Below are 24,697 nucleotides of genomic sequence, written 5' to 3'. Positions count from 1 at the left end.
AACAGATCATAAATATAGTTTTGTAGACTTATATAGTAACACCTATCCTAAATATTGCATATCTTGAAAGACGAGAACATATGTTTTACGTCACAATTATTCTTTGTGAATTGTTTACTATAGTTCAGAACTTCAAACAAATTACGTGACGTAGGTCATTCTGTAATCAGCGTTCCACTCTGTCATACCCTCATTAGGGCAGGGAGTATGCAGGCTATATCAGTCCCGTTTCATTTGCTGTAAATTAACTGTAAACTCCACAGTGTCTGCCTTTTTTCCAGGCTTCACAAATGAAAAAGAAAACAAGCCACTTTCACATTTTGACAATATATTTTAATTTTTGTGTTATTATCAACGTGTATTTTAAAGCGAGATTTTGTGAACAAAATTCTACTTCAGTGTTAAAACATGCGGTGAAATACTTGTTATAAAAGATATAAAAAGAACCTTTTTATTTACCATAAAATAGATTTTTTCTTATGGCTACAGTAACTTATTTCAGGATATGTCGGGACATACTTACTCTTCCGCAGCACCTGATGCCACTACCATTTTTGTGCAAGTGTTTTAATTTTGTGTGTGCTGTTTTGTTTTTCACATCTTCAGATTTGACATGTAATGGCATTTGTCTACTTCGTCTACATTGCATGTGAAGACTATTTATTACCGTGCCAGACTTCTTAAAATTAAGCTTCTTGAACAGGTTACCGGTATGTTGCTAAAAGATTAAAGTCGTCACTATCAAAATGTCACGTTCATCATTATGAACTCGTTGATCATCATGGTGTATCCATTTGCGCCATGAGATCCGATTTGTCTGGTCAGATTGTGATACTAGTAACTATTGCTGTGTTCTATTTTGATATCGCTTTTATTTCATGGTTGCAATGTATTTTGAAGACTTGATAGTCTAAATTTGGCAAACTGACAAGTTATCAGGTTCTTTGGTTGGCGTTCGACATCAAGGGCATACGTATACACACAGAGCTGGGTGTCATAATTGTTTCAATTTAAACTAATTGTAATGCTTCATAGGGGATATCTTCAAAGGTGAAAAAGCACACTCGTCCTTACCGACTGTTTTTCGTTTTACCTTGTACCGCGGTAATTGGCTTTAATTGAATGCTACAGACATGAGCTGTCAATTTGGTTATTCCGAATCTATAATTGAATATCAAAAGAAAAAAAAAGCACCAACTATTTGGCTATTAAAAATGATATCAAAACCTATTTCTGAAAGTTTACGTACTTCATGTCTAGAGAAAGTATAAAACATAGTAAAGTGAGTGCAATAACAAATAAATTTACCGTAGAAATATAATCACAAATGAATAATCTCTTGTCAAACGGACATTGCATTTTATCTTCAAAAGCAAACAATAATTGAAAAATAAGTGCATTATGGATAACCACATGTAACTTAAAAGAGGGTCTAAAATCAAACAGTAAAACTCTTATTTTACTACGAGACATATAAAAACGATGTATTTAAGAAGATCCTGTCTTTGTATGTTTTTAAATGAAAGCAAAGACCCGTTAAACTGTAGATTTAATTCGTGTATCTGTAAATCTTTGAACAAGATAATTGCCAGTGTCATCATTAAGCTCTTCAAATCATTTATAAAGAATAGTCCGTTTTAAACCCTTGGAGTCTGTGGTTTTGCCAATGTGGTTTTCTTTACAGGTAAATTGTCTGTAATTTTCCTTAATCATAAGTACTTAAATGTTGTCGATAATTTATTAGACTATTTAGGGACACCTTTTTGTGTTTGTGGATATCGTGTCTCCACAATATAGAAAAAAAATAGAATCATGAATGTTTTGGTTCTCAGTGTAGTAGAGTAGTAATAAATCAAATTCGCGTATAAATTTGCCCTTATGTGCGTCTCTGACATTTTCACCAAATTCATTCTCGTTATATGTGAATAGGATCAAGAATATCAAAAGCGATGTCTTAGATGATATAAAACCTAGATTGTTTTTTACCTTTACCCAAAAGATCAAGGTTTCTTCATTATTTTTGTGGTAATAAAACAAACTATCTTTAAACAATTGCACAATAATATGCGATAAATAACTGGTGTTTCAAAGCAAAGCTTCCTTCATGACAAGTTATATAGGTATTTACCCAAATGATTGAATACATAAAACATGATCAAGACAAGAATCATGTATGTAAGAGGGGTACACAAAACTACTACCTGTGCAAATGTGTAAACATCTGAGACAATTCAAATGCAATTTGCGTCCTCTTTTGCGTCTCTAATGATAACACTGTCGTGATTGAATGACATTCTTAAAGACTTCAATTATCTTAAAATAAAAAAAAAGTTTTTATCTAAATCTACATTAAAATATTGCCTATTAATCAATGCTTGTCGCTTTTTAATAGTTTTATTTATAGTAGTTTTTGTAAAAAGTAAACAATGAATACTAAAAATATAAATTATATGCATTTGGATCTTTGCAAATCAAAATTCAAAGAATATCATGAAATGATAAAAAATAGAACATCCTGTTAAACCCTCGAGTTTATTTGTCTCCCTTTTGACACGCATTGGACAGTATTTTGGTATCGTTTTTCATCCGCATACATTATATTCCGTTTGAGTATGATAGATCTTTAAAAAAATATTAATGAAATAATTCTTGCAAAAAAAAAATTTCTCAACTAGACTTGCTTTTCTATAGTGCATATGAACACTGAAAAATATTTTCAGAATTTGATCTAAACAAACCTAAGAATTCCCCACGAGGCTTAATGCAATTTTAGTTTTAAATATTTTAATTTGTTTTTGTCTGTTTAATGGTGGGGAATAAAATATAAAAATATAATAAGGGAATAAAAGTGGGGGCGGGGCAAGTAAGGATGTGCAGGGATTAGACTAAATTATTTAATATCACATCACCCATTACCTAATCAGAATTCAAGATTTTTGTATGAAGTATAATGTATCCGAATATTCCAAAAGCTCTTCCAATACTTAAGCATACAAAAAAGCTAGTAAATAAAATTTTAATATTACACTACATTTTTGTATTTCTTTTTAATTGAGACAAAATTCTAAACATATTTCCCAGAGTTTGTATGTACTGTAGAAAAAGGATTTGCAGTAGAAAAGTCAAACTACTTATAAAATATTTTTAAAGAATTGTTTTTTTTTCCGAAGATTTATAAACCTTAGACAGACATGATATTCCCGCTGAAACCGATCAAGTGCTTGAGATAGAATTACACTTACAAGATATGGAGACAGACAGACAGACAAGTTCCTCTATACTATTCATTGGTCTATTAAAAGATAAATTATGAAGTTTGTAGTTGGAATAGGCACTGTATATCTAGTGATACATTGTAAACAAAGTTTTACGAAAATGTTATAGCATTACCGTTACATTTCAACATTATACAAATAAAAAACATAGTTCGACTGAAATCAGACTATGTATTTAAGAACAAGTAAAAACCAATCTTATTTCGAAAAGTTTCAACGAAAACTTTCGTTATCAGAATGAGTAGGTTTTCACAACCCGTAAATGGTATAAATGAAGTGTTACAAGGTACAAAAAAACCTTACAGTTGTTCCACAAATGAAATAAATTATCATTCTCATAAAACCACTACCAAAAGAAACTTGATAACATTATGATTCAGAGGTCATCATGAGGTAAAAACAAACGTTGATTAAGGTACTATAACTCATTTGACCTTTTGTTGTTTATTTTTGAGGTCATATGATTAGGTACACGTAAGTTGATTCATACTCAATTAACGCAATAGTGCAATACGATAAACATGAAATTTTATTTTACTTCGATTAGATTATTCCTATGAGGCAATACATTTATGCTTGTTTTAACCATAACGTTTACGATTCTTTTGATCAAACATGTATTCATTTAATTAAAACGTGATCTAAATTAGTAATTGCAATTTTCAACTGCCGATCTGTAAAGTGAAGCAATTATGAACAGTTGGTTTGTTACTCTTTAGATATTTAAGCGCACTACAGCATGAAGTCAATATTTGCTATCTACATTAATTTAGCTTTTTTAAGGGAAAAATTACTATGAGATCATGTTTTTACACCACAACGGTAAGGTCAAGGTCATATATGTGACATCATGAATATGATTACTTTTCCAAGGACGTGACTGTCCATGCACATGATTGAAGTAATCCGGTTAGTGATATGGGAAACCGCAAGTGAATAATGTTAAATCAACATATACGAATTGTCATGAAATTTACCGACTTAAAGAATGACGTGTTTCGAGAGAAAAAAAGGAAAGAACAAAAAGAGATAATATCAATTTCGACAACGTACGATGGTAACCAGCTCGTCTGAAATGTGCTGTTTATTATGTCTCATGAAGTATATTTGTAATTTTTCTATTTTTGCTTAATTATTCTTATCTATGAAATATGAAAACTCCTAAATAAAGAAATAATTCTACTACAAACGTATGTCTTAGATATAGTAATCATCAGAATCTACGTCTGCAAAAATATAACTCGGGTTAGTAAATTATAAGGAATCAATATAAATTAGTGAATTGATGTAGAGATCCAAGGCCACGGCAAAAGTATCCATAAGATATGTATCAATTTTAGAGCGATATATAATAATTTTACGTGTATTAGAATAACTTTCACAAAGAAAGGTATAATTTGAAAAAAATGTATATAGGCGAGGTAGGGGTTAAACAAGAACATTTAGGCTTGATATACGTCATGGATGCTATAGTACTGAAGCATGGTGTAAAGGGACGCTTTCGCCGGTACATCAGCCACCGTCCGTACGAAACACGAAAGGGTATAGTCAAGGACGATAAAAACCCTCCCAGCCAGTACGATGGGGGTTTCATAGAAGCACACTCGCCTCTAGTGCAGGCGGTCGTTGGTTCGATCTCCGGTCGAGGCACAAAGACGTAAGTATAGCACTCCAGCTAAGAATCATGCAAAATGTGATAGATGGTTGGATAGCCTACATATTTTTATTTTTGATATTTTGTTTAAATTTCCATAGTAAACAAAAATTAACAGTCGGTTTTTCATGTAACCAGTCTTCTTAGGAGATATAAAAAAAATATATATAGAATACACTGTGGATTTCAAAATTAAGGGAGATAACTCTGTAATGCCACTAAAATAGAATAGAATCTACTAGATTTTAATTTTGATTATCTCCTAAGAACAGACAGATTGGAATGAATATTTACTCATTCCATAATATAGACCAATAAAACAACTTAATTACAAAAAAAAAAAAATAAATAAAAATATGTAGCCTTTTGTTAGGGTGTATCACACATTACAGAATTTGAATGATTCTTACAAAGTCTGCTGTTTAAAAATTGGTAGTCACGGCTATGCACCCGTTGTTTAATGGGATAGAGTGACGATTGCTTAGTTAATAGTCAGAATATTACATGTAAAAAAAAACCGAAAAACAAAAAAAAAAAAAGAATGGCTCAGTGATCAAGTCGGACTGGTACATAGCAGAGTCTGTTCGATTTCGTTTCCGTCCTGAAATGCATGACTTTAAATTCATAATGTGGTAAATCAGAATTAGTCAATCAATCAAGCACCGGTACATCAAAACACTGTTTAGTATCAATCAATATGGAGTTCTATTGGGACTAAAAAGAATCATAATTATGCTTGCTTTGAGATCAAAACACAGGATGGCTGAAGCATACTTTAAATACATTAATGAATTTTGAACCAACTAACTTGTTTCATGGATATTTATGTACTAATATATGTTTTAAATATTTTATGACTGGCTAAAATATCGGGGAACAATAATGAAATTGTATTGATTTGTACGGACACATTGTCTTTTCAATTTTTAGGCACGGGCTTGATTTATTGCAACAAAATATGTAGAATTATTGATGTACCAGCTTTTCATCTGATTTTGCACGCATGATATGCGTCTGTCCTAGGCTAAAAGCATGTAGTCACCGTATTAAGAACATAGACAAAGTCGTAATAACAGTACTTTAAATACGAATATAACCTGTGAAGTATGGATATTTCAGTCTGATCAGCAATAAGGAAGTCTTGGATTGGGAATCCACCGCGGACATTTCAAAATTACGCACGTCAGCTACCTAAGTTTCGAATCTGAATCGCGGGTCCTTTCGACAGGGTTATAAACCGGTGTGCATACTTTTAAAAAATGCAGTACATGTAACTGAAGCACCTCAGAAGGTCGTTAAGACGATGTATATTTGGCATTCATTTACCGACTGAGATCCGTACTGTGCTATTTTGTAGCGTACTCCATGTAGCATTAAAACTGTTATATTTACATTTACAAATTGCATTGCGTATAATTTTCAAGAAATCAAATTTAAAATGAACCATTAACTGACTGTAAAGCTCATGCAAGATACAACTAGAGGGTTCACGCTACCTTGAAACATTATTTGATATATTTGAATCACATTGATTGACAATATTTTGGAATTCTGTTTACATCGACTTGTGGGGAACCGTTGTAATAAGAAAAAATAAGAATAGCAAAGATTTTGGGAATGATTAATTAGAATTTAGCGTTAAAAGTTGTTAAAAGACCTCAGGCGACCTCTTCGGCTTCCAAAGCTGCAACATAAACAAGTTTATACCAACTTGACTCACGACATGACGAACCGCAGTTGGTAGCAAAAAATAAAGGAAGTTAGGAATACACTGCATTTAACTCTACATTTAATGAAATGATTAGAGATGTAAATTTCATGTCGGAATCATTTGAAATCGATTGCTTCTACAGAGTTTGTTGATTATAAATTACTTAATTTCCCACTTGGTTGACTTGAAACTGGCTTTTTAACTTGTTTGTCTTCACAGGTACTGATTCATATGTTTATAATGACTAACTCGTAGGTTCTAAGGACAATAGGTATCACTCTTGACATTCAGAAATATGTCAATACCGCCAACGTCAGTACCTTCAATGAAGGAAAGTTTGGATTTTCTTCATGATGAAATCAGGCCAGCGTAGCATATTCAAAGGATCTGTGCGGGTCAGATACAAATGTTTTTAATTATGATCTTTCTAAGATACTTCAAGCTATAGTTTTCAATGTAAGAGACACAAATTTCTGCCGGATATTTTTTAACAATATTTTAGTATCGCCCTGGATGAGAAGATAAAGCCTTGGAAATAATTCTACCAACAATTTACATGTATCACAAAAGACTAATATAAAATGTAAATCATTGCAATATTTGACGAAATATGTGCCTCGTGGAACTGATACATGTATGTGATAAATCTGAGTTAGGACCCTGAAAATAACAAAGCTATACTTATCGTTATAATGCTGGAGGAGGCAAAATTCATTTATCTCTGCTTACTAAACGACATTTATATCACAAATTGTCAATTTACAATTACAGAAGAAATTAATTGTAATTAAGAATAAGCGTAAGAGTAAACTAGAGGCTCACATGAACCTAAATCGATCACCTTGTATATGGACCAAAAAAATGTCACTTTTAACTCAAATTTAGACATTTATTATTAAGAACGTAAAGTTTAACGTGTTTCCAATATAAACCAAACATCGTTGAAATCCAATTGCAAGAACAAAAAATAGTTGAAAAAAATCAGCAATTTTGAAAATGGCTACTGTATGTGCATTTTCTTTTCTTTACGTGCAGTGATTTCTTCTTTACGTGACGTGGACAAAAATTTCATGATGACGTGTGACCCCGGAACTTTTCGATCGTGTAAACTTCAAATCAGTCCGTAAAAGCCAAAATACACGTCACAACGCCGATTGGAAAAATGCTGAACGAAATACACATGGGTAGTCTATCCAGTCACCCTAGCTTATTTGTTATTTACGTTCAATATTATCACAATTGATACACCTGGGACCCTGTTGATGGCTTGTAGCGATTTTCGTGGTCAGAACATATTTTTTTAATTCCAAAAACATGAGAATTTCGATTCCCGCGAAAATTTGCATAAATTCGACTCTACAAGTTATTGCGTGACTAAATTCAATTTTCTATATTAATAAGTCACCAAAACTAATTTTCAAGAAAGAATTTTCAAAAAATGTTAAAAATATTACCCCTAACCCTAGAAAACTGGTCTCACTATCAAACATGATTCTCATTCACAGCATACCGACACGTGAAACTAAAGTATCTGAATAATTCAGGCGTGTGATTTTTTATAGGGTTACAATTACTATAAAATCGTAAAAGGTGGAAATAACAGAATTTCTTCTATATCACCCGTTATTATCTTTTTTCAGGATACCGTAGTTTAAACAAGCTTTTGTGTGATACATTAGATTTGTATAGTGTCTAAGCTTTCAAATCGGCCAGGTAATTTATATTTGAACTTTTTCAAGTAAATTTGGTGCAAAAATTACCATCCCTACCCATAAAAAAATAACTCAACATGCACCAAAATGTTAATTTTTAACATATAAACGGCGTACACTGGGCATGTTGCGGGCGATTGCTTTCATTATCAATGCATCCAACATATTTGCTAATTTCAGGAGCGTAGGCGACAATAATGTGTTTTTTCATAAAAAGGGAAAATTCCGGAATTTCAGTTTTCTTCCATTTCACCGTTAATTTGGCGTATATTTTTTTCACATACCGTAATTCAAAAGAGCTTTTGTATATTCAAATGCAACTATATAGTGTAGTAGCTTTGTAATGAGCCCAAGATATATAAGTACTTGAACTTTTCCAAGTCAAGTTAGTGCAAAAATTGCCCCTACCCATGATAAAAATATCTTAATACGGCCCATCGCCTATGCTTATTAGAAAGCTAAGATGCTAAATAACTATGTTTAGATATGCAAAGGCATGTTTGAAGTACGGTACTTAAAACAAAATCGCACATAACAGGTATTAAAATGAAAAAAAAATGAAATTAAAAAAAAATCCTCTCTTTACTATGAAAAACAATATTTTCAGATTGAAACTGGAAACAATACGCCCCTGAAATGAGTAGATATGTTGAATACGTCGGTAATTAAAACACTAGTACCCAGCATGTCTTTTTAACATCAATTATAAGCTAAATATAATATTTTGGTTCATGTTGAGGTATTTTTTTCGTGGGTAGGGGATACTTCTTGCACTAATATGACTTTGAAAAGTTCAAATATTTATAACTTAGGCTCACAATAAAGCTACTAAACTTTATAGTAGTATTTATTTACAAAAGCTTTTTTGAAGTACGATATTTAAAAAAAATTATGCCAATTAAAATTGAAATGGAAGAAAAATGAAATTCCGAAAATTCTCCTTATTACAAAAACACATTATTGTCGCCTTGAAACTAAAATAATACGCTCATGAAATGAGCAGTGATGTTGGATTTATCAATGATAAAAACAATAGCAGCCAGCATGCCTATTGTGCACCGTTAATAAACTTAAAACTAACATGTTGGTTCATGTTGAGGTATTATTTTCATGGGTAGGGATGGTAATTTCTCACCTTATTTGACTTGGAAAAGTTAAATTATTAATTACTTGGGCTCATTTGAAAGCTTAGGCACTATATACATGCACTGTATCACACAAACACTAGTTTAAACTACGGTATTCTGAAGAAAGATAATAACGGGTGATAAAGAAATTCTGTAAATTCCTCTTTCCTTGATTTTATAGTAAATGCAATCCTATAAAGAAATTCAAACGCCTGAATTGAGCAGATATGCTGAGTAAATCATTATCTTGATTAAGAATGGCTAAAATATGAGTTTCACAGTGTCGGTATGCTGTGAATGAGAATTATGTTTGATACCGAGACCATTTTTCTAGGGGTAGGGGTAATATTTTTAACATTTTTTTGAAAATTCCTCCTTGGAAATTAGTTTTGGTGGTTAATTAACGTAGAAAATTAAATTTAGTCACGCAATAACTTGTAGAGTCGAATTTATGCAAATTTTCGCGGGAGTCAAAATTCCCATGTTTTTGGAATTAAAAAATAAATTCTGACTACGAAAATCGCCACAAGTCATGAACAGAGTCCAAGGTGTGATAATATTGAACATAAGTAACAAATAAGCAATTTTTTTTACTATAAAATAAATACTCTAGTTGGAGGATAGACTACCCAAGTGTATTTCATTCAGCATTTTTCTAATCGGCGTTGTGACGTATATCTTGCCTTTTACGGACTGATTTGAAGTTTACACGATCAAAAAGTTCCGGGGTCACACGTCATCATGAAATTTTTGTCCATATCACGTAAAGAAGAAATCACTGCACGTAAAGAAAAGAAAATGCACATAAAGTATTTAGAGATCGACATAACGTAATGATGAAACGACCTAAGGTTATAAGAAAACTACTGCACATAAAGATAAATCCACATAACGTAAATATATGTTGATATAACGTAATCATAAAACGACAGAACATAAAGACAAAACGACATAATGTACAGATGTTCCTACATAACGTAAATACAAAATAACCACATGTAATTATAAAACCACAGCAATTAATATAAAATTGACAACACATAAACAAATGTGTATATCATCAGACAGTTTCGGCGTTCCATAGATTTGTACCAAGTTTATTAACTGACTATCGGAGAAATCAACAATGCAATTCATACATGTGCATATATTATTACATTAATAGTACCCACTTACATTCATAATGCCTTGAAACCAGAGAGGGCTTTTTTCAACAATATGTTTTATTGCATAAGAAAACTCTGTTTAGTAGGAGCCGTATACGTACACCGTGATTTTGAACAGAATCATAGGGACCCGTAATACTTAAACGGTTCGAGCCACACGCTTAAAATTAAACCCAACCTTACATTGGAAGCGTAGTACGTCGTGAAACAATTTCAAAGCGATTCATTCCCATCAGTCAAGTTATTATAAAGACGTTAGGATATCTTAATTGACTTTTTGTCCTCTAAGATAATAATAATTTTATCATTTCCAAACACAATATTCAAAATCAGAACAAGCATTCTTCTTGGTGGTATGGCACCTCCTGATACTATATCAAGAAAATTTTATTTTATGCCCTTTTTTCTGATGGTAATTTTCGAATATCTCCTTGATCAAGAAAATGTTTGTTTCTGGTTTATTTTATGCACCTAACTCCCCAACAGTTCAATTCATAACCCCAAAATCAATACCAGCATTCCTGAAGTGGTATTGCATCCAGAGAGATTCATATATCTGAACTCAAGTTATAAAAATAATCAACGAAAATTGTTGTTTTCAGGACCATTTTGGTTTATTATTTTTTTGTGGTTCAATTCACAAATAACATAATTTGGTATGGAACCTTAAGGTATAATTTCGTAGTACATTTATCTGTAATGTATTTTGGTGACAAAATTTCTACAGACCACAAGAACCATTGCATTAGAAGACCTTATTTTTCAGTTGTATACTATAAATTGATAAATCTTTCCATATATTTATTTATTTATTTATTTTTATTAGCACACTATCCACACTAAACATTTCAACAATTGATAAATAACACAGTATAACCATAACACATACAATAAAGGGCCTTTTTAAGCTAGTGCTCATACTATTAAGTAGCACTCCAACTAAGATTCATGCAAAGTGTGATACATGGTTAGAGCCTACATGTTTTTATTTTTAGTATTTTGTTTAAAATGCTTAAGTAAATAGAAATTATGTGGCTTTTCAAAGAAATCTTGTTCATAAGAAATAAAAATCATACACAATGAACTATAGAATTTTAAATAAAGGGAGATAACTCTGTAAAATGACACTTAAATACAATAGAAACTGTTGGATTTTCAATGTGACTCATCTCTTCAGAGCAGATAGCTTGGAATGAATAATTATACATTACATCATATTGACCTGTAAAGAAACTTAGTACCAAAAATAAAAATGTGTAGCCTTTTTTGGAGTGTATCACATTTTATAGAACTTGCATGATTCTTACAAAGACTGCTACTTATTTTTTACAGTCATTATGTACAGTGAAACCTGTCAGAACTGTATCTCTTCTGTCCTGAGGTATTTGTTCATTTGAGATGCAAGTTTTTGTTTAAATTCTAAAACCAGGGGTGGATCCAGTGTTTCAGGTCAGGGTATAAATAGAATTAAGTCAAGATAAGTTTTGATGGTAGAAAAAAGATTTCATGCAAAAAATCCCCCCCCAATTTCAGGGGAGCATGCACCAGGTGCACCCCTGAAAGCTTACATGCAGGGACTTAATAAGTTTGTATCTGTATGCCAGATAATCCCTTCTATGACAAAGGAGCGCCCTCTATAAACATGAGGTATAGATGGGGGCATTCCTTGAAGAATTACTGTAGTATCGTTAAAGTCACAACCCCAGAATATGAAAAATAAGATGTCTGGCTTTAACAGTTTTTTGGTTAAGGAGGTAGACCTAGGGTAAGGGAAGTAACTGTTGACATCAGTGATATGTTTGTATCATATTCCATTTCACCAAAGCCTATCACACATTCAATTGAAACAGAAAGAAATAAATCCTGGTTACTTAGATGCTTAAATATGTATGTTATATGGTTTAAACAAACGAACAACTGATTTGTAAGAGTTATGCCCCTTACCCTAGGTCTACCTCCTTAAGCTAAGATTCAGTTTAGACAGGTTTATCTGTATTAAAAATAAAGTTTTTCATGTACCATGTGCAGAATTACATATAAAAGCTTCTCTAAGATGTCCCATAAATGGTATTCTAATGAATAGGGAAAACAATTCTGCATTCCTATAATACATTGTAATATTCATTTGAAGATTATTTAAACTTCAATAAAACAAAGTTGAATTTAATCAAGTGATCACCAATGACCCGGCAACCTGGAGTCAAATGCTGAAGTCCAAAAGTACAGTGTATCAGGTTTCCAGACCCCTTCAGGGATTCAAAATTTCTTTCAAGAGTACTACAGTGAAAGGTCCTGGATTTTTTTTGCATCATAAAAGAAAAGTCCTCTTTAATAAAGTGAAGGCCCCCAATATGATTAACATAAATATGGTCCATTAGATAGGTCCCAGAAATGATATTTCAAAGGTTCTGCATAAGATATAATATATTGAGGGTCTTGGAAATCTGACCAGTGCTAATTTGAATCCTAGCCCTAAGATAAGAAAGTTGCTAATTTCCCACATAAACACAAATGGATAAATTTTTCTTCCTTAAACAGCCTATATCAGTAACATACTATAGTATTTGAAAAATAATATTTATCACATTAGAATAAAAACTCTTAATTATGAAATATGATACATTTTATGTTTATAGAATACATTAAAGAATAAATAAACTTTTTAGGAAAAGACAAAATTTACTTAAAATGTAAATAGAAAATCAAATATCCTCTCAAATTTGTTGACAGAGGAGGGAAATTATCAAACTTAAGTAGCACTCCAGCTAAGAATCATGCAAAATGTGATTTATGGGTAAAAAGCCTACATATTTTTATTTTTGATATTTTGTTTGAATTTCTGTAGTAAACAGAAATTCACATTCAGTTTTTCATATATCCCATGTTCTTAGGAGATAAAAATTATAAAGAATGCACTGTAGATTTCAAAATTTGGAGAGATAACTCTGTAAATGACACTCAAATACAATAGAATCTATTGAATTTTCAATGTTGATTATCTCCTAAGAGCAGGCAGATTTGAATGAATAATTAAAAATTTCATAGTATAGACCCATAAAACAACTTAATTACAAAAATAAAAATGTGTAGCCTTTTTTGGGGTGTATCATATTTTTAAGATTTTGCATGATTCTTACCAAGACTGCTACTTAATATAAGCCTGTAAATACATCTTTTTCAACAGTACATGTTCAGTATTTCTTTATTTTTACTCTATTTATATGACAATGTAAAATTGTTGAAACAGATTTTTATCAAAAAATAAATTGTTCAGGAAGTCAACTTGTCAACCTTGCACTTGTGGTGCATGGTACAAATGTCAATTCACTGCTAAATTTGAGTGAACATATACATGTACATGTATTAATAAAATGTAGCCTTCTGTTCAAGAAACTACCATCAGACAAGAATTTAATGTACATTGTATCAATAAACAATGACAAACATGATAAAATGCTGAAAATAATTCCGGGATATACTACCATCAATCTAAATTTTAACTTCTCCATCCTTCATAGCGGAGTCACTTATTTTCCTCCAATGCATCCCCACCAAATTAAAAACAGGAATAATATTGCTTCATTCTAACACTTTTCACTTATTTTTTTATGTTATTGAAATGCAATAAAACTTTAAAAAATAGTAAATATATTTTGTCATGTAAGCAGAAGAATAAAACTACAAGCATATTTTGAAATAGTGACTCCATTGTGTTGGATGGAGACACTGTGACTCAATCACATCATCTCCACTGCGTTGGGTAAAGACACTGTGACTTATTCACATCATCACTGTGAAGAATGGACTGATTGATTGATTGTTGGGGTTTAACACCCGAGCAGCAATATTTCAGCTATATTCAGGCGATGAACGTGAAAGGGGTGATAAAATGAACAAGAAATGATGATGAAATGAAAAAAGGATGGGACACAAGGATAACAAGGTCAATAAATTTTGATTGCCACAAGTTGAAAGGATGGAATGGGTAGGGTCAGGCAATTTAGCCTCCTGTGGCAGAGCGCAAAGGTTCCTACTCCTATCAAATACCACAGCAGGGTTCTTCAACGTGCAAGGAACATGGCATCTTTCCCAACATGGTGTACCACTATGGTTTGTGGTCAGGTTTTCCATATTATAGCCTGACAACCCCAGCATGTAACATGCCAGGGGTACCCCATTCCACCACCTTGGGCACACACGGGGTGAAATTAAAATAAGTGTTGACATTTGTGTAAAAGACCAAAAAAATATGTGTTTCCTATTACACCTTTGAAAAAAATGGGCAAGTAGGGATTCAAAAAAAAAAACATTTTTTTTACCTTGAGTCTATAGAAGAACCACTGGAACTTTAAAAGTGCTTACCAAGCTTATTGAAAGTGATAAAAACAATTCAACGTGCATAATTTTAGCCAAAAACATAAGATGGGTAGGGTATCAAGAAAAAACACACCATTTTTAATTGATTTAACTCAATGTGTACACTGTACATGAGCTGTATACATGTAATAGTACATGTATGATGACATGTACAATATTAATGTATAATAAACATTTCATTTTTACAATGTAAATGTATAATGAATGTTTCATTTTAACAACCTAATTAATGCATACATGTATTTATACAAAGCAGTACGTGAAAGATCCACACATGCATTGACATGAATATCATGTAAAGTGCAGCTTTCAGCTAAGAGAATCATTCATACTGTAGACGTTTTAACAATTTAAAAGTCTGTCAAGAATAAACAGAACGGCAGTGTTAAAAAATATACAGTAAAAACAGTAGAGATTTATAATTTTTCATGATGATGGCTCAGACTGTGCACAATATTCTTCTAAACATTCATTCATACATGTACATGTAGTATAAGTTAATGTACAGATGACATAAATGGTTCAGAACACTCCCTATTTTTCAACTGCCATTATATCTATCTAATATCTATTCTTTAATCAAATAAATGAATCATGTGAATAAGACAGAAAAAATGGCTGTCAAAGAAATAAAAAGGGGTGGTCTGAACCATTCATGCCACAAACACTCGAGTGTCGAACAAGTAGTTCTAGAGTAACTTGTATTTAATGACTAAATTCTACATACATGATACACGTACATATATATATTGATACCTTAACATCTTTAAAACTTGGTTTTAAAAAAATTAGCCCTCAATTGTCTTTTTCAACCTTAAAAACAATGTTTCAGCAAAAGGCCTTCTTAAATTCCCTCTTCAGCTAATTTTCTACACTACATTGTACATGTACATCTCTAGGTTTTTGGCTGAAACATTTTTCAAAGGTTAGAAGAGACAATTTACAACAGAAGCATTCCCTAAGGAATTTTTAAAACAATAATTTAGTTAACAAATAAAGAGGATGAAGTCCTCATAATAGTAATCAATATGAATTCAACCTCTGACCTTAGAAGCACCAAGAGCCCAATTCCAGTTTGACAGGAAGTTTACGTGAAACACAGTTTCGTATCTTTAACCCAAAAGAAATTGTCTGGTAAAAGCTCACAAAATTATGAAGAAAAATAAACCCTAGTACATGTACATGTAGATATAAAACCGTGAAAGGCATAATATTTGTTTAAAATACCAATATATTAAACTTTATCCTCTTGCCTCATATTACTGCAAATATTACTGACATAATTGTACATGCAACCCATGCTTACCTTGGGCCACACATGTTAACATCTGGAACAGAAATTCTCTTCCACTGACACTGTTTCTAGGGAGATTTTCACTTGAAAGCAATTTTTTTTGTTCAAAACTTCAATTATTTAGTATTTTTTACAGAAAAATAATAATTTAAATCAAAAACCTCCCACAAATCATACATTCTTATTTGAGAGATTCTAAATTTTTCATTGATTTTGTAAGAATCTCCCCCCTAATATGTAGGATTGTGAACAGGTACATGTACATGTAAGACTCCCATGTAACTATTCATTTTAGGAAGAAAATGCATAAGAAAATCAATCCATAGCTTTGAATTATTTCATATTATTTTGAGTCATTTTGAATGCATAAGTATATAATGGTTTTGAACTATTATCTTTTACAACAAAGACAAACTTTTTCATACATCACTAAGAATCATTACGAGCACCAGGTTTAACACGCTTTCGTTTATTCCTCAAATTTTTAGTTCGTGTTTTAAATTGAGAATCTATTTCTTTTCTCCTAGCTTTGAATTCTTGTCTTCCATCCTTCACTATGTCTTTGAGACTTTCTCTTTCTTCTGCCTTGGGCATCCTCCCTGTTTTTTGGAAGTACCGGATTGTGAAATTTGTTCCCAGTAATGTGACTGTGTATCTTGCTGGTGTGGCTAGTTTGTACATAAGATATGCTTGCACCATGTCTTTTGCATGGGATGACTTTAAATGAGCAATTTTGTCTGCACTAAATATTTCCCAGCTTTCAATAATTGGTACAATGTCAACACCGCTGAAACATAATAGTTGTGTTTATAAATACAAAGGAGTATGTTCAGAAAGTATCAAAATCAGCCCCAAAAAGCAAGTGTTTCAAACAAAATTAAAAATTGCATAATCCACTAGTTGAATAAATAACTTTGTTAAAAATAAAGTTTCAATGCTGTTAATGCATGTGTTGCACTAAAATTGTAGATGAAAATAAAGCAAAATTAGAAAATTTAGCCGAAATGTGTTAAATTACATGTAGCTTATTTAATGACATATTTTTATGTAGAACATATATAATGCATGTGTCGAACTCATTGATATTTATCTAAAAATAGCCGTTTGTACCATCACAACTCCTGACAAGATTTTGTTGTTATTTTTGGATTAAGAAAACTACCCTAAATCCTCTCATTTTTGTGAAAATTCTTTGAAAACCATGTAGAAGCAGAGTTTTGTGCCATTCCTGCGACTAGATTATGACACAACAGCTTGTTTTTTCTGTATATTAGTATTCAGACAGTATTTTAGCTTTAAAATAGGCAAACAAAAAAATTCAAATAGTAAGTTGAAACTTTGGCAAAATAGTAAGCCTGAATTTACCCATTTATATAAAGCATGAAGAGCAAATTAAATAAAAAAATCTGTACAGTGTTCTAGGACTTTTTAAATTTTTTTAGTTTCATATGGGAACAATGATTAAAATCTAACTTCAAATCTCAACAAATCCTTTCAGAAATTTAATGACTCAAACTTGTCCTGCTGTGACATCTATGGCAACACCGCCTACACCCTAGACCACTCGGGCAGCTAGGCTATATAGCGGTGTTGCCATAGATGTCACAGCAGTACAAGTTCAACTCCCAAGGAGGGAACAACCAAAAATTTGCTTTGCAAATAATGCCGTAGGGAATTTTTCAGACCCTTTTATATATATTTTGTGGATACTATATATAATTTTTGTAATTCACTGTTACTCAAAACAAATGAATTGATGAATCATTGTATGAGACAAGTCACATGGTTTTCATGGATTAATTACAACAATATAAATAGTGCTTTCTTTGGTTGGTGTTTCTAGAAAAGCAGAGGAGGCTTAACCTAATGGTGCACCTGGTCTATCCTCCAAGTTTTTTGTGGCGCCCCAGTTGTTCATTTACTTGCCTTTCTATCTTTGTGTCATGTTGGTTACATTGAATTTAATGTTCTTTGTTTTGTGTGTCTATTTTCCCTGTTTAGTCTTTATACACTCCTTGAGACGATTAGGTTTCCAAACGCACGATAAATGAACGCTCCTATCGTGTGTTTAAACGCATAATTTATGAACACTTCCGCTCCTAGCGTGCGTTTAAAAACACGATAGATGAACGATGAAAAATAATAATATCAACAAATAATGACAAAGAATAAAAAAATAACACATTGTAACAGTTGAATCATGGAAATAATCAAAGTACAAAAATAAACAAACGCTCCTAGCGTGCATCTTAACAAATGCTCCTAGCGTGCGTTTAAAAAAAAAGCTTGTATTGTGCGTTTAAACGAACACTCCTAGGGTATGTTTAAACGAAAGCATTACGATGTGTAAATGCACAATAAATGATGCACTAACACTAAAATGGGAAACATGAATGTTTCAAGGAGTGTATTTGTAATATACATGTGTACATGTACTCCTTTGATTACCAGGTTTGAATCTTGGTTCTCTTGATTACTCTTTGCAGTTGAGGAAATACAATAACAGACATAGAAATGAACACTGTCCCTCTTATCAACGGCACACAAGTTTGCCCATTGGGCAATTCAATTTTGAAGGGTTTTTTTGTTCAACATGTCATAATCATGATAATGGCAAATAAACTTAGCTCAGAGCCATTTAGTTATAGCCATTGACCAGTTGGATAAACCTTTCTAATTGCTACCCATGTATAATATGATTTTAAGCTTTCTCTGTGAGGGACAGAGCTATTTGTATTCAAATAATGAATTAGTTTTAAAAGGAAAAAAACAAATAATATGTCTGTTTCCTGCTACCCTACCTACCTTAGTTTTTCATCCCTGCCCTAAACAATTCAGAGCCATTTCGGTTCAAGCACTATTAAAGTCTTGATTGTTTCCCCATTAACTCAATGTAAAATGTTATTAAAAAAATAAAACAATTTCCCTACCTTACCTACCCTATTTTTGTCTTGCTGGTAGCAGGAAATAAATACTTTTTTCTTTTGGCCTAATGAAACGCTGCCCACTGCCATGTTGTTATGAGTGATGTCTCAACCAACATAAATATGCAAGATTTCTTAGAACATCAGGCCAGTGCTGGAGGTTAAAATTCAATCAATCATTTCCAAAATATATATATGTCATTTCAGACAAAACAATTTTGTGCTATTCATGTGGTAGACCTTTTAAATGTGACCTTGCTGACCTTTCATCGCTATTAAATTAATTTACAGTAACCTTTGTAGCTAAACGTGAATGAATATTTTCAAATTGTCTGCTGTTATATTTTGCACATTAACTAATTAAAACAATGATTACCTGACAACTAGATAGTAAAAGGAACTAATCCACACGGTGGACGTCACTAAATGAACACCAACAAGCACTTTGCCATGTTCTTTATATGCTCTTTTAAATCTTTGGTAGATTGACAGTCCTTTTGATTCATCTAGGTCAGCAGATTCTTTGTCATCAGATTGTTTATCACCTGCTTGGAGGTATGTAGATGAAGTTGAAAATGATCTCTGGTACCTCAAGTGACACGTTCGAGTTGTACAGGAACGGTTATTTTCTTCAAACGACTGACTACATGTACTTGTTTTCTGGAGCCCTGGTATGAAATGTAAAGATAGGTTGAAGTAAATGACGTTTAGATGAAAAAAAAATTATTTGTTTCAATTTTATTTGAGTTGTAGCTAGCTTTCTTATTGATAGGTTGCCTTTGAGGGAAAAACCAGATTGTGAAACATGTGCCATTATATTCCATTGTAAATTGTCGATTTGGCAACCTAATATTTTCCAGTAAAAATCATGAAAAAAGGTAATTTGTATAAGAATAAAGATATTTCTACACAGAATTAGTGTTGTTTTTTTTACAACCAAAATCATGAAGAGACAACAGAATTTGACCACTCTAAAGCTTCTCAATAGTGGTTCTCTACAGAAATATGAATTACAGGATATGCACACTGGCAAACTGATGATGACATTGTTGATGACACTGATGTCTGAAATTGAGTACAAAAATGAATGAGTTTTGATGTTGTCTTCATTAAAAATGATCAGTTTCTGAAACAATCAGCCAATTTAAGTACTGCAGGATTTGACATCATTAACTGTTAGCTTTTGGGGACAATGAGCACTGCAAGACCTCTAGCTGTTAGAGACAACTACATGTACAATGTAGCAGCATTCAAGCCTATTGCTACTACATGTGCAACTACAAATATAAGTACTAAAATCAATAAGAGGTCAGTTTCAATGTGTGAATATGATCATCAACAACATGTACATGTATTTCTAATGGAAATTTGTGGAAGATGGCCTACCTGCATTGTAGTAGGTTATTGAGTTATCGTACCATTGTATTATACCATCAATCTAAATTCTGTTACAGTATCCAACTTCACATACATTGTACATGTACATGTATCTACAAATTTTGTTCTGTTTCACCTTTTTCCCAATTTTTGAAACCTGTTCAAATATTAATTTGCAGTGGTTTATCCAGAGGAAGGTCTGTTACCGAGCAGGAGGGTTGGCATCCCCCCTTTTAGTTGAAAAATTTGCCATTTTTATGTGTAAAATTGACAAAAAATATCAAATAAGGTCCTAGCACCCCCTTTTTCTGAGGAACCCCGGCTGGCACCCTTTCTATTCAAAGGATCTTGATCCTTCCCCGACTTGCAATCACATTCATAAATATTTCAACAGAGTATTATCCTACACTCTAACAATAATCAAACTGAACTAATTTCAGCTTATGAAAGTAAAAATTCCTTTTATCACCATACAAAATGTAGTATTTTTTTTCAAAACACGACACTTTTATAAATTTGAATTTTTCCACCAATTTAACTGCTCTTCACTTCCTTAAGTAAATTTGGTGGGTTTTTAATATGTATGAGTCACCTCCTTTCTAATTTATTTTTATAAAGACAGTTAGACTGCTTCTTTTATAAGTTTATTTCTTTCATGCATACTTAAACATGTTTACACATGTACATTAAAAACTAAAAGCATATTTTGAAATGGTGACTCCAGTGGTTTGGGTTGAGACACTAACAAAAGCTTGGCATAGAGAAATTAAAATTAGTGTTGAGAAAGTGTTTGAAAGAGTAATCAGGGGAACCAATATTCTAGTGGAAATCAAAAGAATGTAATCCAGGGACAAAGACTAGACATGGAAAACACAACAAAGAACATAAAGTAACTTAAATAATACATATAAAGTAACAAAAGTAAAAAAGCAACTGGGACTCCACTAAAAACTTGGGAGCATGGACCAGGTGCAATGGTAGGGTAAGCGACCTCTGTTTTTCTAGATACACCCAACGAGTTGCTCACAAAACCAGTTCAAGCCAGTTAATTAAACTGACTTTCCTAAAGGACTGATTCATAAGACAAATCAGTTTCTTCACTGAGTGGTCTAAGGTTAGATCCTCTGAACAACATATGTAAATCTTTAGCCGAATCAGTTGTTGCTGGCCTGTCACAGAGTGGGTTTAGATCTTCACTGGAAACCATGCGTTACACTTACATGTACATGTACAGTACATTTGGCACCAAAGTAAAAAACCCCACAATTTCGGATAGCAATTGAACTAGTTGTGGAAGTTGACATATTTATGGGATGAAGACTTTTTAAGTAGGGGAAGCCTGGCACAACAGCCTACCTGTGTTGTAGTTCCAGTAGTAGACCATATAGTGTGATTAGAAAAGCTAGTTAATTTACTTGGCTAAAGGATAAATTCTGTAATCAAATTGATCAGTTTCTGGCCCATCAAAAAGAGTTCTATGGTTTGAAGGGTAAGAAGAAATGTTTCAAAAGGCAATATGCAGTTTGAACAGTTGCATCCTCTTTATCTACCTTAAGATCAACAAGACTTGGAGTGATGCAATATAAAAAAATATTTCAAAGAAACAAACTTTTCCCAAATTTAAGTAAATTGACTAAAAAAATAGGCTTGTACGACAGTTGCAAATAAATAACTTAAAAATAAATTATAGCCCTCGTCCCAGTATTCCATAGTAAATCCATACCAAGCGTCCGGTGTCTCGGTGTTTTAACTACGGTTGAAAACTGAAGACCCGTCTCCTTCAGCTTGGTTTTGTACGCCTTCAGTGGCTGCTTAAAAACATGTCTACAGGAAAGCAATGTCCGATTCAAAAGAATCATATTCGATTAGTCCGTTAGAGGAAAATTGTATGCGTTAGTTGATGCTACGCATCATAAATCAATATTTTTCATTCTGACATTGGCAGAAAAGTCCTCATGCTTTTCTACCGGAAGTCTCATCTGCAACATATGGTTTAACCAATGACCAGAAATTTCGCCAAAAACTTTTAAAAAGTACAGCAAAGAATACACAACAACGCACTTTTTGGGAATGAAATTTCAGCTCAATCATATCCCACAAATATTTGTATATGTAATAATAAGAAAATGGTTGAAATATGGTAAAAGCCCTTGAACAAAATAGTACTCGCTCCCCGTTACATGCACATGTACATATTTTAGTTGTGTTTATCGTTCTGTTCAAGTTACAATCAATTTACCATATATCCTGTCCTTTGTAGGGCATTTTTGAATTATTTAATCTTTATCATTGCACCAGTTACATTATAATGAAATCTTACTCTTTACTTTTATATGTTCTCTTGGTTAGCATTTGACTGAAATCAGTACGACTTTAGTTGTTCGTTGCTTGCTTGACTGGCAACCATAAATGTAATACCACTTCTCCTATTTTTTTTTTATTTGAAACTTTGTGTGTGTAATCTGTGTTTTGTCGGTCTAAACGCTCTGACGAGCTTTAACATGTACATTCATGTTTTACTGTTTTACTATTTAACTATTAAATGTACCGAAATAAAAATATATTGACTTGACAGGCACAGATTCATTATGAGCCGGACGCTGACTTTTGGCATAAAATTCTGCCCCCCCCCCACACCCCCGGCCAAACATAAATCGTTTAATTTTGTTTACACCCCTACATGTAATTCGAATTCCTAGATACATTGTATCCACCACTGCAATATTACAAAGTGCCACGAATTCATACATGTATAACACAAACAATACATCGAAGAAGAAAAAAGTATGTACATGTATTTGATTTTACATGATTTTTTACACAAATTATGTTATGATACACATATACTTTAACTGCATAAGTGCATGGCCCATACGGCCTACTAAAAAGATAAAATAAAACTTTGGCCTTGAAAAGGAGAACTCGCCAATACAAGATCAAGAAATAAAACATCTCCTATTTGACTTATCGGTCAGTGGCGGATCCAGTGGCCCTTTCCACAAAAAAAGTCGTAAGAGTAAAATTGGTCATAAGTTATGACGTCACAATACTTTTATTTACTATGACGTCATAATTTACGACTAATTTTACACTTACGATTTTTTGTGAAAAGGACCACAGAGTTTTAGGTAAAGGGGGGGGGGGCAAAAAAATCTAGACAAGATCACCGGTGAGGATCACGAAGTGAGTGTTTTCTATGATTTAACACACACAATTTTATATTTGTCAACATTTTTTTTTCTGTGTTTGCCGTTGGGAGGGGCCTGGTACTAATGGAACTCAAAAGAATGTAATCTAGAGACAAAGACCAGACATGGAAAACCGATACACACAGCAAAGAAATTAAAATAACTTAAAATAATACATACAAAGTAACAAAAGTAAATGAACAACTCGGTATCAGTTGAAGACCAAGTGAGACAAATAAATGGAAAAAAAAATGAATTCGAAGGTCTTTAATTCTGATTTGTCCTTCGTTAGTTGCTCAAGCCGTTAGTTATACGGAAGCCTAAAAATTTTTATAACGACTTAGCTAGAGTAAGTCGATCGTTATAAGTGTATGTTGTTATTGTAAACTATGTCGGGTGATTTGCTTTAAGTGCATGCCAAGGCCTTGTGATTAGGCAATAAAATGTGTATGAGGTTCATTAAAAAAGGGGCATATATGCTGTATTAAATGTACCGTATGCTGTACTTTATGTACCATATGCGGTATTTTATGTTTTAAGTTGTATCTTTATGTAGCATATGCATCTAGTCTTATGTGTACTGTGAGTATCAAATATATTTTTGTTGCATATGCGGCAAGAACAAAATGGGTTATGAATATTCATTACTGAGGCTACATGTGAGTCGGTCTGCTCATTAGAATATTCAATATCGCAATAGTAAAAGCGCCCTATGTTAGCTTTATAACAAATTAATTCACTATGGGAGGAGCACAGTATAATCAGCATTTAGTAACATGTTACTTCAAATCATTAAGGAATGCGCATTATAATAACAAAGATGTGCATATGCTTTACAACATATTTGAATCTTTCAGTATGCTAGCAAATAAAACATCACGCTATTGAGATA

The 24,697-nt window shown here is 32.5% G+C and overlaps 1 protein-coding gene across 1 annotated transcript; it reads right to left on the bottom strand.

Moving 5' to 3' along the window:
- Positions 1-11,435: 11,435 nt before the first annotated feature.
- LOC148617085 (mitochondrial inner membrane scaffold 1-like) lies at positions 11,436-22,595 on the bottom strand. Its single transcript, XM_088584398.1, has 3 exons — positions 22,341-22,595; positions 19,617-19,908; positions 11,436-17,103 (listed from the first exon to the last, which is right to left on the bottom strand). The coding sequence occupies exons 1-3, from the start codon at positions 22,474-22,476 to the stop codon at positions 16,746-16,748; spliced, it is 786 nt and encodes a 261-aa protein (XP_088440524.1). The 5' UTR covers positions 22,477-22,595; the 3' UTR covers positions 11,436-16,745.
- Positions 22,596-24,697: the final 2,102 nt, after the last annotated feature.

This window comes from Perna viridis, chromosome 5 (assembly GCF_037379345.1).
Source record: "Perna viridis isolate PV_CMFRI_1.1 ecotype Kerala chromosome 5, ASM3737934v1, whole genome shotgun sequence".
In the NCBI taxonomy this organism is placed as follows: domain Eukaryota; kingdom Metazoa; phylum Mollusca; class Bivalvia; order Mytilida; family Mytilidae; genus Perna; species Perna viridis.
Note: the sequence above shows the minus strand (reverse complement) of the source record. Positions and strands in the feature narration are given on the sequence as shown.